Source organism: Prionailurus viverrinus, chromosome D2 (assembly GCF_022837055.1).
Source record: "Prionailurus viverrinus isolate Anna chromosome D2, UM_Priviv_1.0, whole genome shotgun sequence".
In the NCBI taxonomy this organism is placed as follows: Eukaryota; Metazoa; Chordata; class Mammalia; order Carnivora; family Felidae; genus Prionailurus; species Prionailurus viverrinus.
Window position 1 is genome coordinate 59,127,118 of NC_062571.1, and position 16,767 is coordinate 59,143,884.

At 43.3% G+C, this 16,767-nt stretch overlaps 1 protein-coding gene and 1 pseudogene across 1 annotated transcript in view; both read left to right on the forward strand.

Moving 5' to 3' along the window:
* Positions 1–372: 372 nt before the first annotated feature.
* ABCC2 (ATP binding cassette subfamily C member 2) overlaps positions 373–16,767 on the forward strand; it is a 52,154-nt gene continuing 35,759 nt past the window's right edge. The window contains exons 1-10 of the mRNA XM_047825118.1: positions 373–557; positions 3,227–3,352; positions 5,518–5,652; positions 5,878–5,985; positions 6,453–6,508; positions 7,669–7,903; positions 9,983–10,143; positions 10,949–11,126; positions 14,796–15,050; positions 16,128–16,193. Of these exons, the coding sequence (XP_047681074.1) occupies positions 483–557; positions 3,227–3,352; positions 5,518–5,652; positions 5,878–5,985; positions 6,453–6,508; positions 7,669–7,903; positions 9,983–10,143; positions 10,949–11,126; positions 14,796–15,050; positions 16,128–16,193 (1,395 nt within the window). The 5' untranslated portion in view covers positions 373–482. The remainder of the gene's footprint in view (positions 558–3,226; positions 3,353–5,517; positions 5,653–5,877; positions 5,986–6,452; positions 6,509–7,668; positions 7,904–9,982; positions 10,144–10,948; positions 11,127–14,795; positions 15,051–16,127; positions 16,194–16,767) is intronic.
* LOC125148166 (transmembrane protein 147-like) lies at positions 3,699–4,316 on the forward strand (annotated as a pseudogene).

The following is a 16,767-nucleotide window of genomic DNA, read 5'->3' on the forward strand; positions in this document are numbered from 1 at the left end:
ACAGGACTTTAGTATCTGCCCCTATGATTAATCAACCCAGTGCTATAGTAGCTGCTATGGTGGCTGGCTTAAGTGAAGCTAGAAGAATCTGTCATAAGGGAAATCAGTTAGTTATTTGTAGAAGTTCAATAAGAATCTGTTTTCTGGGGCACCTGGGTGGCTCAGTCAGTTAAGCATCCGACTCTTGATTTTGGCTCATGTGGTGATCTCTTGGTTTGTGGTATTGAGCCCCAAGTGGGGCTCCATGCTGAGAGCACAGAACCTGCTTGGGATTCATTCATTCATTCATTCATTCATTCATTCTCTCTCTCTCTCTCTTTCTCTCCCCTCCCCCCCAAAAGAAAATCTTTTTTCCTTGTAACATGGCACCATTGGAAACATTTAGTTGTATTATCAAGGCCTTGACTGGAATGTCCTATTTGAGAGAGACCTGCATAGACTCCAATATGTCCAGACAGCTTTAAGGAACTAAGGTTGATTTTATGGAGCCAATGAATGCCTGTTGGGAAAAAATTGGCCTGGTACCTTGTTTACAGGGTTCCTGGGAGCCTTACCAGGTAAGGAGGAAAGGTCACTTCCTAGCAGGTTCATGATATTTTGGGGGCCTCAAGAAGAGGAAGTAACCCAAATCCATAGGTATTGCAGGGGAGTCTAATAGCAAGTATCTTGGCCTTGAAAGGCTGTTAACGGCTCAACCTGAAATTCCTTATGAAAAGTTCCAGCAAACCAGATTTAAAAGAACTTAAATGGCCAGCCACTGTTCTTGCTGCACTTATGTAAACAGGCCAAGTTTGTTAAAACTGGACTTGTTCTATAAACAAGTTAGTCTTAATTTGGCTACCTTTGACGGTGATTTCGGAAAGGAAAAAATGTTTCAGTAACAAACCTTTATGGTTAGATTCCTTTCTGGTATTACCTTTATGGTATTAGATTCTAGTTCTGATTAATCGTCCTTGAATATTTATTGTTTACCTATAAAACTAGCCTGGATCATGAATTCTTCTGGTTTTCTTGTATATCTGGTTAATTATCTACCTGGTTGTTTACACACTGTGGGCCTAACTTTGAAAGCCCACCTACAGGACCACCTCCTGAAATAAGACCACTCACTGTTTAACTGAACTGACCTAATTGACCTTGTTATGAAATGTAGAATAAGATGCTAGGCACAGAGCCCAGTGCGGGCTCAAACCCATGAACCCTGAGATCATGACCTGAGCCAAAATCAAGTTGGATGCTTAACTGGCTGAGCCACCCAGATACCCGAGAATCTGTTTGCTTTTCAGTGACTACTAACAATGCTGTTACTTGGGTGTCCCATAACTTATGTCTCCCATGTGATAGAAATCTAGGTGGTTTTTAACCTGCTGTCATAAGCAGTGCTGCAGTAAATAACTTTGTACCTATGAGTGTGTCTGTAGCATGAATTCCTAGAAGTGAAGTTACTGGATGAAAAGTGTATGGGCTCAAAGTTTTTATATATGGTGAAAATTAACCTCCATAGAGGTTTTTCCTCAGTCCCACCAAATTTTTATCAAACTTTTTGATATTTGCTAATCAGTTACATGAAAAATTGCATATTGTTATCATTTGAAATTGCACTAATTATCAGTGAGGTTAAACATCTGTTCCTGTGCTTAAAAGCCATGTGTGGCTTTTTTTCTTCAAATTTTCCATTCTATGCCCTTTGCACTGGACTGTTTGTTTTTGTTTTAAATTGCTTTGTGGGAGTTCTCTATAATGTAAATTGTCCTTTTTGATGTGGATTGCTCAGTATATTTCTAATCAGTTTGCGAGCGTTTAATGTATGTGAGCCTGTGGCAGGGTCTGCTCTTTTTCCTTGGCCTGAGGAGCTGGTTAGTATTCCCTTCACCTGACCTAAAGTCATCCTTGACTGGGGGCTGTAGCTCCACCTTTTGCTCTATTTTACTCCCAGGTCACCTAAAGGTAAACATAAATGCTTCGAAAGCTGTTGTGTTTTTCCAGAAAAAAACCCACAGCCTCAGGTGAGGAAAGCACAACATTATGTATTAATCTACTTGAGAAATACATTCTCTTTATCAACATGTCTTTGACTTTATGCCTTGCTAAATAACAACACTGGTCCTACTACAGATGGATTCACCTCCCTCCTTGGTTGGTTTTCATTACAAGCAGCCCAATATCTCTGCCTGAACTATTCTGGATGAATGAGACATGGGAATGAGTAGGGATAGATGGATGGGAAGGGATGCGGGTAGAAGAGGGTACTAAAGATCTTCATTCTGAGAATGAGAATTGCTACTTCCTCAGTGGAAGTAGTACTTTTTTCATTCTGATGGGTGGGGGTGATTCTTTAGAACAATACAATGTGTATGATGTCCTGTGAACTCATAGGACAAATATTGATTGGCTTGGAGTCTTCCTAGGGTGACATAGTCACACTCCTTTGCAATGTTAACTTCAAAGGTTATATGGGGAAGAGCTGGGGAATAATAAATAACCAAGGAAAGAGAATATGACCAAGGAAACTAGAAATCCCAGTTGGGGTAGGGGGATTCCCTTTTCAAATCTATTTTTATTACCTATTCTGTAACAAATTACTCCAAAACTTAGCTATTAAAAACACATTTCTTCTCTCAGTTTTTCCGTGGGTCAGAAATTTGGGAGCAGCTTACCTGGGTTCTGCTTTAGGGTCTCATGAGGTTGCAGCTGACATGCTAGAAGAGACTAAGGTCATCTGAAGGTTTGAGTGGGGCTAAAGCATCTAATTCTAAGATGACTCACTCACATGGCTGTTGGCAAAAGGTCTCAGTTACTTACCAAATGGATCTCTCCATAGAGCTACTTGAATATCCTCATGATGATGTTGGTAGCTTTCCCTGAAGTAAGTGATCTGAGAAAGAGAACGAGGAAGCCATATTGTGTTTTATGACCTTCTAGCATATTCTACTCTTTAGAAATGAGTGACTAAGCTCACAGTCAACAAAAGGGGTACCCAGATCTTTTTGAAGGAAGATGTCAGAATTTATGAACAGAGTTTAAAATCACCATACTCAACATTCCTCAAAAACCTGTCCTAGCATACATTGATCTTTATTCCATTACTTGAACTACATGTATTCGTTGATGCCAGTATTACTTACATGTTCTCTGAATCACTGCATACCCTCTTTATTATCTTTATCAGGAACCATTCTATTCTAAAGAATGATATCTTCTTAACAGTGGTCTTTTTCCTTCTCAGGTGCTTGTTGGGTTCCTTCTTATTCTAGCAGCCATAGAACTGGCCCTTGTACTCACAGAAGACTCTGGACAAGCCACGGTCCCTGCCATTAGATATACCAATCCAAGCCTTTACCTGGGCACATGGGTAAGGCGTATCCCCACTCCTGCCCTGTTTATCCTCTCCCTATTCATAGTCATCTGGTTGAAATGTACTCTTTTGGAATAAAACTAAGTCCAGTTTCCTCTACCTTTTTTGAGGGGCCTATGATGAGGCAAAACTTGTTTGTAATGGAGTTGAATCAAATTTTAGCTTTTCATATTCTTTTGAACACTAACTTCTAGATCCTTTTCCCTAGTGTAAATACTAGCTCTGATGACAAAGGTATGTACCTTATGCCCTCCTATCTTTCCATCTAATAATTATACATGAGCGAGTGTCAGTCTGGCCAAGGCAGAGACCCACACTCTGGTGGGTGCAGGAGGTCAGCACCATGACCCTGTTCTACTTCAGGAATGGCTTTGCCCTGGGCTACTTCCCCTACTTCATCACCTACAAGTGTAGTGGCCTGAGTACAATGCCTTCTGCAAATGTGTGCAGGCCAGGGTCACCCACCTCTTCGTGCAGCTGTGCAAGATGCTGTTTCTGGCCACTTTTTTTTCCTCACCTGGGAAGGCGGCATGTATGAGTTCACTGGGGAGTTCGTGAAGGCCAGCGTGGATGTGGTAGACCTAAACCTTGTCATGTCCCAGAATGCAGGCAAGGGGGAGTACAGGTCATGGGTGCTTCCTGGGGCTGGGCCACCACTGTGCTCATTATGTCCCGCCACATCCCCCTCTGAGTGGGAGCCTAGGGCACTGAGTTTGACTGGAAGAACATCCAGAAGAGCATGGACTCCAACATTAGTCTGGTCCATTACATCGACACATCCACCCGGGTCTAGATGATTGCACCTGTACCACACTTTTCAGCCAGCAGTACTCCTACTGGTGTTCTTTAGTGCTACAAGACCTTTGTCATAGAGATCTTTGTCCACCTCTGTTCCCTGGACAGCTGTCCAGCCCTCAGCACCCTGACCCTGTATGTTCCTGTTGTCAACGTGCACTCCTAGGCTTGGTGTCCCAGACATTCACATACCCATTCCCCTGCCTCCAGGTTTCAGTGAAATAAACAGTGTTTCAGAAGTTAAAAAAAAAATAGTTATGTAAATGTTATTCTTAAATTGACCAATAGTCTTATCAATGGATCGTTGAGTCCAGGGTTCTTTGTATAAACTTGATAACAGAAACGGCTATTTCTCCTACAGGCTGTTTTTTGGGGGAGGCCTGTGCAGTGTTTGAACAACAACTGAATTAGTTGCCACCATTTTTTAAAAGAGGAAGATGCCACATAACTCTGTGGATTTCTAAACTTCCTTGGAAAATCAGCATGCCTGGCACTTAGGGGCGTGTGTCCCCATAGGGCAATGGTCAGCTGGCACTGAGTGGCAGTCATCCCTGATAGATTACACATCTGCTCAGCGTAGTCTTCACCTTTACTTCACTCAGGAATGAACATGGCCTGGCCCCTGCAGGCATTATTGTTTGCTACCATTGTTATAAAACAAGAAGGGTGTAGGCATGGTGTGCTGGAGCCTGCTCACAGGGCCGTGTGCATCTCTTCCCGACGCTGTTTAGTGACTGTATGTTGGGGCTTGACATCTACCATGGTAGTAATCTCTACACCACAAAAATTAGCAAATGCTACTAATCGTGGCTTTGTTTTCAGAATGCTAGTTTACACGTTCGGCACAGAATCTAGGAAACAAACATTTAGTTATATTTAAGTGAGTTGTTACAAGGCAAGTGTTTTTTTTTTTTTTATTATTACTTAGTTTGATATTATTAGAAAATCCTATAGACAGCTTGCACTCGTCCAGCAGAATCTGCCTCCCCAGATGGACTACTGTAGTGCCTGACATTAACTTCCTTGGGTCTTGAAAAGACTTCTCTGGCTCCCAAAGTAACTCTATTAAGTGCAGTAGAGGACCCTCTGTATTCTTGGCTAACTCCCCACCCAAGTGTGGTGAACAGACATAGGGGTGGGGAAGGGGGTCCCAAGGAGAGCCCTGAGCCTGAGGCCCTGAAAGAGGAAGATGGGTGGTATCAGGGAGGAAGTCTACAATTTGGCATTGTGTATTTTCTGCTTGGCCAGATTAGTTATAACAATCTCCTCCTTTGACCTACTGCTCCCTTGTTCTCTGGCCTCTTTCTTGCCTCTTGTCCTCAGTTAGTGACCGTATTTTTCAGAACTTGATGTGAACTTCTCTCTAGCTCCTGGTTTTGCTGTTCCAACACAGCAGACTATGGTGTGTGCAGAAGGACTCTTGGTTCCTGTCCCTATTCTGGATTCTCTCAGTACTCTGTGGTGTCTTCCAGTTTCAGACTCTGATCCGGACACTCTTAAAGGTAAGGAGGAAAGAGAGGGTGACACGAGGAGGTAGAGGTGAGCACCTTCTAAGAGTAAATGGCATACAGTCAGTTGAACTCTGGGATAGAATAGGGGAATTTGATGATAGGTTTTAATCATGAACATTGACATATGGGACACTTAGACTTAATTTGGAAAAAGGCCCATTTATTTCTGGTTGGTTTGTTTGTGTTTGTTTTTTGTTTGTTTGTTTCCCCCCATAGGGCAACAATTCTAATCTGGCTTACTCCTGCCTGTTCTTCATCTGCTATGCGCTGAACGTCCTGATCCTGATACTTTCAGCATTTTCAGAAAAAGATGACTCCTCAAATGTGAGACACTAAATATGCCTACCTCATGTAGTATTTAACTGGATGGTATCTTGACACCTATAACTTCGAGATGCCCAGGGTTCATGGAGGACACATGAGCCCACAATATAGCAATGTGAACCATTTATGGCTTAAGGAAATAGAGTGACTAGCATGTGGAAATACTTTTATGTGCGTGGAAATACTTTGACATTGACTCGCCAATCTTTAGCATAGACAATTCATCATATATCTATGCCAGAAAATCTGATTTTTACTAATGACTTCAGGGTTTCCAGATAAATCTATGTTGTCCAGTCTACTTCAGTATTATATCTACTTTTTAGCATAACATTATATCTATAAAAATCAGTTTCTGATTATAGAGTCCCAAAAGTTCCTGTTTCAAATTGAATTACTTTTTGATTTTTTTTTCTTTCTTTCTTTCTTTCTTTTTTTTTCTTTTTTTTTGTGTGTGTGTCTCACAGAATCCATCATTCACGGCTTCATTTCTGAGTAGCATTACCTTTAGTTGGTATGACAGGTAGGAAATGCCCGGAGTATGGGCTGTCTGTATCCCTACCCCTTCATTCTTCTGAAAGTGATGGAAATCTTAATTTTAAAAATGCTTCCTGAGGCCTCCATTTCTCCTCTTAGAGTCCAAGAATGTTAATGTAATGGATCTATTTATTTCAGAGGATGTGGAGGAGAGGGTGGAGGGGGATTTCCTTTTGATGGTCTGGGGGTTCCACAGGGAAAAACAAAGGACATTAGAAAAAAGAGGCAGAAGGACAAGAAAAGGAGAATTTGGGTGCAGGCAGTGTGGCATGATTTGGAGGGTAAGGGGTGAAATAGCTGGGATACCAAAAGATCTGGAGCCTTCTTGGCAGGCTCTTGAGGTCTATGAATCCCTTCTCAAATCATGTTTTAAATGTATAACGTAAAAGGTATAGAGTTACAAAGGAAACCGAATATATTCAAATATAATCACTTAAATATTAAAAAAAAAACACAAATTTGTGATGTAGTAACATAAGTGCTTCTTCAAGAATTCATTAAATGACAAGATCTAGTGATGGGGCTAATCATGATCACAACTTCAAAGTAATGATGATGTAAATGAGCCATGAAAACACTGTGATGTCTCTTGGTGTCCAAGGCACAGGCATTCTTTTTTACAACTGTTTGGTAGCCTACGTTCATGTCCTAAGGAAAGGCTAAAATTCAGTTAGAAGCTAGTAAAAATAAAGATATAATTTATTTTGTATCCATGTCCTCAAATACCAGGTTGATGGGCCCTGATCTAGGGAGACTGTATAGAGGAGGCCTCCAGGGCTGCTCAGTTCCTTAAGGGCAGCATGAAAGCCCCTCAAGGAGATTCCAGAGTGGCAGAGAGGCAGCCAGTGTTTGAGGAGGAAGGATGGGGAGGAAGTGATGCTCTTTTGGCTTTTAATTCAGTAGTGCCGCCCCTCTTTCCCTTCTCCTCATCTTCTTCCATGTTCCATCACCTCTCGTATCTGTTTTCCGCACTCCCCACTCCTCTGCCAAGTTCAAAGGGCCAGAAGATGGGGCAGTGGCCCTCTTCCCATCCTCTGCCCCTCCATCTCTGAACCAGGGAGCAGGTTTTGAAAGAAGCAGCAAGGGACCTCCCCCTGCCCCGACTCCACATATATGGTCTCAGCCTATGGGTCACTCTGGTTCCAGCATTGTTCTGAAAGGCTACAAGCAACCTCTGACACTTGAAGATGTCTGGGATCTTGATGAAAATATTAAAACGAAGACACTGGTCAGCAAGTTTGAAAAATGTATGGCAGGAGAGCTGCAGAAGGCCAGGAAGGCAGTCCAGAGACGACAGCGGGGGAGAGCACAGGGGAACTCCAGGGACAGGCTGCATGGCTTGAACAAGAATCAGAGTCAAAGCCAAGATATCCTTGTCCTGGTAACTTTCCCATGAGTGTCTGTGTGAGTGTGCTTTATGTCTTCAAGCAGAAGGGCATCAGTGGCATAGTGATTCTGTCCTTACATTTTGATAGCACTTTATACAGTGCATTTTATATTATCTGTAGTATTCATAATACTAATAATACCTTAGTGATGGAAACATTTGAGTATAATGTGCTATTCTCTCTCCTTTTGGGTATGTTTGCAATTTTCTATTATGTGTCTTTAAAAATAGAAAAATAATATCTTAGCATTACTAGAATTTGCACCTTGGTGGGTTTTAACATTAGGTAATTTATTCATTTATTTATTTACTCAACAGTATTTATCAGTACCAAGTAACAGACTATTTTGGGCACTGGGCATAAGGAATGGCCTGAAAGAGTCCTCTTTAGATAGCTGGAAAATAAATAATAAACCAATACATATTACTCCTTGAGAGTAATAAATGCTATTAAGAAAATACATTGGGGTGCCTGGGTGGCTCAGTCAGGGGAGCATCCGACTCTTGACTTTGGCTGAGGTCATGATCCCAGGGTTGTGGGATCAAGCCCCATGTTGGGCTTCATGCTGAGTGTGGAGCCTGCTTAAGATTCTCTCTCTCTTCCTCTGCCCTTCCCCTGCTTCCATGCTCTCTCTCTCTCTCTCTCTCTCTCTCTCTCTCTCTCTCTCTCTCTCTTAAAAAAAAAAAAAAGAGAGAGAAAAGAAAAACAAAACATGTTAATGTATTTGGTGTGAAGTGACTTAAGGGTCCTAGGAGAGACTTCTCAGAGGAGCTGGCACTTGAGCAGAGACCCAAAGTCTGAGAAGAATCCACCTGGGGGATCATCAGAAAGAAGTGTAATCCAGTCCAAAGGAACAGGAATGTGAGGCTGAGGGAAACACACTTTATTCAGAGAGCTTCAAGAAAGTTCTGGGGCATGGAGGGAGAGGCTGAGCAGGCGGTGAGATGAGCTCAGGGAAGTGGACAGGGACTGAGCTGTGTAGACGTTTAGGGACCATGGTTAGGAATCTGGGTTTTATTTTACAAAGATGGACAGCTAGGGGAAGGCTTTGAGCAGAGGAGTAATGTGACCAGATTTATACTCTTAAAAGCCCATTTGGGCTGTTGCTGGAAGAATGGATGATTGGGGGGCAAGGGTGGAAGCTGGGAGGCAGGCGGGGGCAAAAGAGACTGATCAGATGGGATCTCAGTGACAAAATTACAAGAGGATGTCACTGGTAGAAAAACCTGGAAACTGAGGCTGGGAAGCTGGAGTTTGGGGCCTGATGGGACCCAGGAGAATGTAATAAAGAGGCCAAATCATAGGAAAAGGAAGACACTGGCAAGTGAGTGGTAATGCCCCATGTATTAGATTCCCGGGGCTGCCCTAACAAAACACCACAAAATTAACACAATCTTTTTGTGTCACAGGTAGAAAGCTAGAAGTCTAAAATCAAAGTATCATCAGGGCCATGTTTTTTCCAAAACCTGTAAGGGAGAAACCTTCCTTGCTTCTTTTACCTTCCGGTTTTGCTGTCCCTTGGCTTGTGGATGCATCACCCCGATTTCTGCCTCTGTCATCACATGACCATCTCCTCTCTGTATCTGAGTCTCTTCTCTTATGAAGACACCAGTCATATTGAAGTAGGGCCCACCCCCTCTTGACTTCATCTTCACTTGATTACATCTGCAAAGGCCCTATTTCCAAATAAAGACACATTCTGAGGTACTGGGGATTAGGGTTTCAACGTATCTTTTGGGGGGACATAATCGAACCCACAACAACCATAAGTGAGAGAAAAAACCAAAAAGACTTCTGAACATCAAAAAAATATACTGTCACCCTTCACTCTCAGGATTACCCTCCAGGCTGCCACTTGGAGTCTATTCTTTGTTTTTATGTGGTATTCTCACCAGTTTAGTTGCCTGGTGAGGCGGCTGAAAGGGTGGATGGTAACCAGGCAGTGAGAAGACCAAAATCTGTACAAAGAAGGTGACAGGACTCAGAGGCTTAACACTCTGGAGCTGTGCGGTGCAAGACAAAGTTTTACACTACATAGCCCTGTGGGCACTGTTGTTTGGTTTTATACCTAGGAAGATGTTAAAAAGAAAGAAAAGTCTGGCACTACAGAAAACTTTCCCAAGGCCTGGTTGGTCAAGACTCTCTTCAAAACTTTCTACGTCATACTCTTGAAGTCCTTCCTACTGAAGCTGATGCATGACCTCCTCATGTTTCTGAATCCTCAGCTGCTGAAGTGAGTCCTGGGCCTTCCTTATCCTTTCAGGACCTCCTCTGCCTTTTGCTTGTCCCTTGTATATGCACGCAGGGGCTTAATATTAAATTCCCATTTTTTTAAATGCTCATGATAGCCTTCCACCTTGCAGTGCTATGTTCATGAAAAACGCAAGGCCATTTTCAAGCTCTAAAATGCTATATCTTTTGGCCTTCCTCTTTTCTACATCTCTCTCCTCCTAGGAAGCCAGATACTAGTTAGGGGCTCTTGTAAACAGAACTGATATAGGAAGAGCCATGCCCAAGAGGTGGGCAGCAAATCGAACACAGACTTGTACCTAGTGTCTGTAACTCCATCTCTCCGGCCACTGCCTTCGGTGGGAGGGTCAGGTTAATCATGACAAGACTTCACAGTCTGCCAGAATCTATGGGATGAGCTGCCCTCTGGGACAAGTTCTAACTCCTGCTGGATACTTTTCGGGCTTGCATAGTCCAAGAACGAATCCGTGTATCCCACACGACGTCTTTTACCAGGGGCTGGGGGAAGAATGGGCCAAAGCATAGCAATGGCAGCTGTAAGTAGAGTTTCTCTCATTAACCCTGTTCACAGCTATGGCTCATCAACTCTAAGCTGTCACTGCTATTCCTCCAAGCAAAAGTGAGAACAGTGGCATAACTGTGGAGTTCAGGTCTTCCAAAGGCATTGGAAAATGCTGGTCACTTCTGTTAACTGCGGGGCAGGGGTAGGGTAGCTGGCTCTGGCTGAGCAATGTGAAGGGTCCTTGGAGACCTCATGAGCATCACTTACATGGTTTTTGTTTTGGCAGATTGCTGATCTCCTTTGCAAATAACCGAGACACGTATGTGTGGGTTGGATATCTCTATTCGATCCTCTTCTTTGTTGTGGCCCTCATCCAGTCTCTCTGCCTTCAGAATTACTTTCAACTGTGCTTCATGCTGGGGACAAGTGTGCGGACAACCATCATGGCTTCCGTATATAAGAAGGTAAGTGGATTGTGTCAGACCTCACCGCAGAAAATCCCCTTAGTAGGTGTGAGCACTTATCCCAAGATTAAAAAAAAATTTGATGGAAATGCTAGCTGACCCTTAACACTTGGTTCTGACTAACTAGATAGCTTCCTTTAATTGTTCCTTTGAAAACTGTGAAAAGCAGATTCACAGACAAAGGGTGTATGTGTTTTGGGGACATAGGGAGATACTCTCCAGAGGAGAGCTGGTAAGCTGTCCCCTGCCCAGGGTCTGCCTTTCACCCTTGAAGGCTTGCATGCCTGTCCCTCTCTTCCTGCCTCTCCTGACAAAGTGAGAACACCTTGGAAAAGAATGTAAGATCAGGGTGCTTGTATATGGCAGCACATATACTAAAATCAGAAAGAATGTAAGATCAGAAAAGAAGTTGGCCAAGGGCAAACTCTTAAAACCACCAACATTTAAACTGGGTATTACATGAAGCTGGGTTCACAAGACTTGGTGCATCCATCTCAGATTATAATGTTGCTATAGACTAGAATTCTCTATGGGCCAGGACTCTGTCTCCCTGACCCACTTTTGCCTAGAGACTGATTTTTCTAACCTTTAGCATCTGACCACCCCTTCTCTGCCCGACTCCTTCTCTCATTTTATAAATACAGTCACTTTGGTTACTGAGTTCTGCAGACTTGAAATTTTCCATTTCCTTATGATGATTTTGCTAATCTTCTAACACGTTGCTTTTAACATTTTTCTTTCTCAGGGCAACTGTATTTTCCTTGTGTCCTAGATGCCAAGGTGAAATCTCATTTCATCCCTGAAAATAGAATCAATCATATCTCAATAAAAAAATAAAAAATAAATAAAAAGGATTGAAAATAGAGTAGTTACAGTCAGTGACTACAAGCCTGAGGAGAAAATTCAGAAATAAGGAGATAGGACTTTTTATAGAACAGAACATTAAACATCAACTGCCTTTTCTTCCCCTCCTTCTTGTACCACTAGAGAGTTCCATTATAGTGATTTCTCTTTCATAATTCGTGCTTTTCTCCTTTGCATTTGTCTCTTAAAACCCATGTGTCACTGTCTTCCCCAAGCAGATGTTGACTCACCAAGAGGCCCAGACAGGTGAGGTGCCTGGGTGGCTCAGTTGGTTAAACATCCAACTTCAGCTCAGGTCATGATCTCACAGTTCGTGAGTTTGAGCCCTGTGTTGGGCTCTGTGCTGACAGCTCAGAGCCTGGAGCCTGCTTTGGATTCTGTGTTTCCCTCTCTCTCTGCCCCTTCCCTGCTCATGCTCTGTCTCTGTCTCTCAAAACTAAATAAACGTTTTAAAAAAAAAATAAAAAGGAGGGGCGCCTGGGTAGCTCAGTCTGTTGAGCATTCGACTTTGGCTCGGGTCATGATCTCACAGCTTGCAAATTCGAGCCCCGCATCGAGTTCTGTGCTGACATCTTGGAGCCTGGAGCCTGCTTCAGATTCTGTGTCTCCCTCTCTCAATCTGCCCCACCCCCACTTGCACTCTGTCTCTTTCTCTCTCAAAAATAAATTAACATTAAAAAAAATTTTTTTACGTTACAAAAAAAAAGGGGGGGGGGGGGGAAGAGAGAGAGAAACCCAGACAGGTAGTCCAAATGTCTTTAACCCAGAAGTCTGGTCAAGTCTTTTGAATTCCTGAATACCCTCACACTGGGATTGGTCCTCCCCCAATTTTTTTTTTTTATGTTTTTAATTCTTTTTTGAGAGAGAGAGGGAGAGAGAGAGAGAGAGAGAGAGAGAGAGAGAGAATGTGAGCAGGGGAGAGGCAAAGAGAGAGAGGGAGACACAGAATCTGAAGCAGGCTCTGGGCTCAGAGCTGTCAGCACAGAGCCCAATGCGGGGCTCGAACTCATGAGCTCTGAGATCATGACCTGAGCTGAAGTTGGATGCCTAACCAACTGAGCCACCCAGGCACCCCATGTCTTGCCTCAATTTTTAATCCCCTTATTTCTTCTGGAGATACTGGATTTCTGTTTGCAGGATATGAGGTCAATAACCAAGCTGTCTCAGCCATTTTTATGAATGTACACTTTTACAATTGTGTTGACTCATTCCCACTATTTTTGATTCTTAATATATTCCAAGTTTACAACTGTTACAATCCACAAAGAATTTTTAAAATGGTGATTTTAATAAGACTTTCATTCAAGTTAATATTGCTACTAAAATAGAATTTAAAATTGACTTTTATATGTTTAGGCAGTGCTTCATTTATGAAATGTTATAAAACATTTTTTTCATATCCATTATAAATCCATGGCCCTGTGAAGGAACAGCATTATTTACAGAGAAGTAAGGATTAGATCATTTCAGTGCCTATAATCACACAGCCAGGACTTGCCCTCAGATAAGGGCTGTTGGGACTAAGCCAATGTCTTTTCTACTGTATTGAGATTTATTGAGAATAGAAAAGTGATGACCTTGAAGGGCAATTTGTTTGTTTTTTTGGTTTGGTTTTTGTTGGGGGGGGGTTGGCATATTTGGCATATTTTTGCTTTTCCATACTAAAGGGGAGGCATAGCAGTGAACTGATTTCTCTAGAACGTTGGTGGCCTAACGTTTGGGAGAACGTCCCTCATTTTACTGTATAAACAAGAATCTTGTTATGTTCCAAAGAAATATGTCTTGTGGATATGATGACAGTACAGCTTCTAGGGAAGGGGCTGGAGGTGGATCCCTGGAACTAACCTTAGCCCATACTCTATCTTTAGAGGGCTTAGAAGGCTCTCCTTCCTCCAGGAAGATGTAGTGGTATGAAGAATGTTCAGGAGGTGGTTTGGTGGGCATGGTGTGAATTGGTTTCAGTGCCCCCACCCCAATCCTTGGCAAGGTGCATTTGTGTAAGGCATTGGTATAAGTAACAGACCTGTGGACGGACAGTAGTCTTTTGGTCTCTCTAACATGAGAACGGGGGCCCATGCTGTATGAGTCAGCATCTAGATATTGCCTACAAATTCCTGACCATAAACAAATGGTTTTGCTTCAAATGCGTGAACCCTACAGTTTTCCTCTTCATTCTAAGATCTCTGTCCTTGGAAACGGTTGCAACTTCTTCATAAGAATATGACTTCCAATAAAACTGCCACGTCAGAAGTCTGCACGGCCAGAATCCACTCATGATTCTTGCCTTCCTTTTATCCTTCACTATCTGATTCCCTACTGTGTGCCATGTGATACAGGAGTGAAATGAACAGATGTAGCCTTTGTCCTCCCGGGTTCGCATCTGGTGGAGAAATAGAAAAACAATTACAGTTCAGTGTCACTACCGTAATGACAGAGGTTAGTCCAGAGTGTTATGGGAGTACACAGGAGGGGTATCTACCCCAAACTCTGGAGTCCAGGGAAGTCTTCTCAGAATAAATTCCATCTAAACTGACACTAAAGAATAATTAGGAATTTTCTGAGCAAAGAAGTGTGTGTGTTGGGGTGGAAGTGCTAGGGGGTTCAGGGAGGTGGGAATAGCCTGAAAGGGTAGTCAAAAATGAGAGAACACTGTCTGTAAGATTTGGAGGCAAGAAGGCCTAGCCTCTTGGAAAAGTTGTGTCCATATGGAGCCCATCCTTCTAGTATGTTCTTCCTGAGTTTCCCTTTTACTCCCCATTGTTCTTGGACTTATCCACAGATCCCAATTCCAATCTTTATCTTTAGGCGCTGACCCTATCCAACCAGACCAGAAAGCAGTACACCGTTGGAGAAACTGTGAACCTGATGTCTGTGGATGCCCAGAAGCTCATGGATGTGACCAGCTTCATCCATTTGCTGTGGTCAAATATTCTACAGATTACTTTATCTATCTCCTTCCTATGGGCAGAGCTGGGACCCTCAGTCTTAGCAGGCGTTGGGTTGATGGTACTTCTAATCCCAATTAATGGGATACTTGCCGCCAAGAGTAGAGCTGTTCAGGTAAAGAAACCGAGTCACCCTGGGGAGATCTCTACACCCTTTTCAAAGTCTAAAGTCTTTTGCTTACTCTAACTCTTGGGCATTTGGGCAGGCAATGCTAATGGAAGACTTTCCACCATCCCAAATGACTGTGGCTTTCTCTGGATTCCCTTCTCATCTTTTGAGCACCGTTAAGGTTTATATACTCCATCTTCGTTCATGTTAGATGGCAGAGCCTGATTGGAGAGGGGAGAGCTTCCCAGGGACCCGGCACATAACTCTCCCACCCTGCTCTGCTGGACTGTTCTTCAAGTAGTGATTATTGGCCCTGCTTCTCTGTCATAGCAATACAAACCAATCATGCAGAGCAGACACATGAGTGACCCAGACATTACACCTAAATCCTGGCAGTCATCCCTGCTCCTACCAGGTGGTGGGGCTCCATGCCGATAGTCCTTTGCTCTGCCGGAAGTCATAGGTTGGGTGGATGGACTCAATGGTGTACATGATCTATTCATGCATTCACTTTGCATTCCTTTAGTCCCAAATAATTACTGTTAAAAGATTTTCTGTACATACTATTCTGGGAATATGGCAGCAAATTAGACAAAGCTCTTGCTCTTATGGAGCTTACTTACATTCTATTTGCAGTGGAGAATCAGGCCATAAACAGAAGTGAAGAAGAAAACTATCAGGTCATGATAGTACTATGAAGAAAATTAAACAGGGTGAGATGAGAGCAAGTGAATGGGTGGTGGTTTTAGATTATGGGGTCAGGAAAAGCCTCTGTGAGGAGGGTACATGTGAACTGGGCTCTGAATAGCATGAGCCTGACTGTGCAGGAGGAAGCCTTGGGAAGAACAGCCTGGGAAGAGGCGCAGGCAGGCAAACCTGTGGGGGCAGAAGTGAACTGGGTGTAGTTAAGGATCAGAAAGCAGATGGGTGTGGCGGGAGCATCCTGAGCAGAGCAGGCAGGGATGCATCTCATCACCAGGCACCCATGTGACAGCCACAAGTGCCATCACTAGGACCTAGCATCTGCAGCAACTCTGGACCCTCTTACGAGGAAGTGTGTTTTGTTTGACTTTTTCCTGGCAGGTAAAAAATATGAAGAATAAAGACAAACGTTTAAAGATCATGAATGAAATTCTCAGTGGGATCAAGGTGAGAAGCCGAGTACAGGTGGCCCGGGTGTAAAATGCCAGCAGCAGAGGGTTCTCAGCCTTCAAAAGGCCTGGCAGGGCTTGCGGGTCCCCCCCCGCCCTTCTGGGCCTGTGGTGTGTCCCAGGACTCCCAACCCCTGTTAGCAGGTCTCCTGCTTCTCCTCCCAGTGGTCTCAGGCCCTCCTTCAAAACTTCATTTCTCTTTATTTACCCTAAATGATTGCTTTTCTTCTCATGTTTTACTGTCAAAATTGTCAAACGTGCACACAAGTGGAGTGAATGATGAACCCCATGAACCCCCATGGACTTCTCACCTAGGTCTAGCAATTATCAGCATGATCTAGTTTCATCTATGTACCCACTTCATGCTCTGCTAGATTTTTTTTTTAAGTTTATTTATTTATTTTGAGAGAGTGAGCACAAGAGAGCAGGGGAGGGGCAGAGAGTGAGAGAGAGAGAATCCCAAGCAGGCTCTGCATTGTCAGCAAGGAGCCTGATGTGGGGTTCCAACTCATGAACTACAAGATCATGACCTGAGCCGAAATCAAGAGTTGGATGCTTAGCTGACTGAGCCA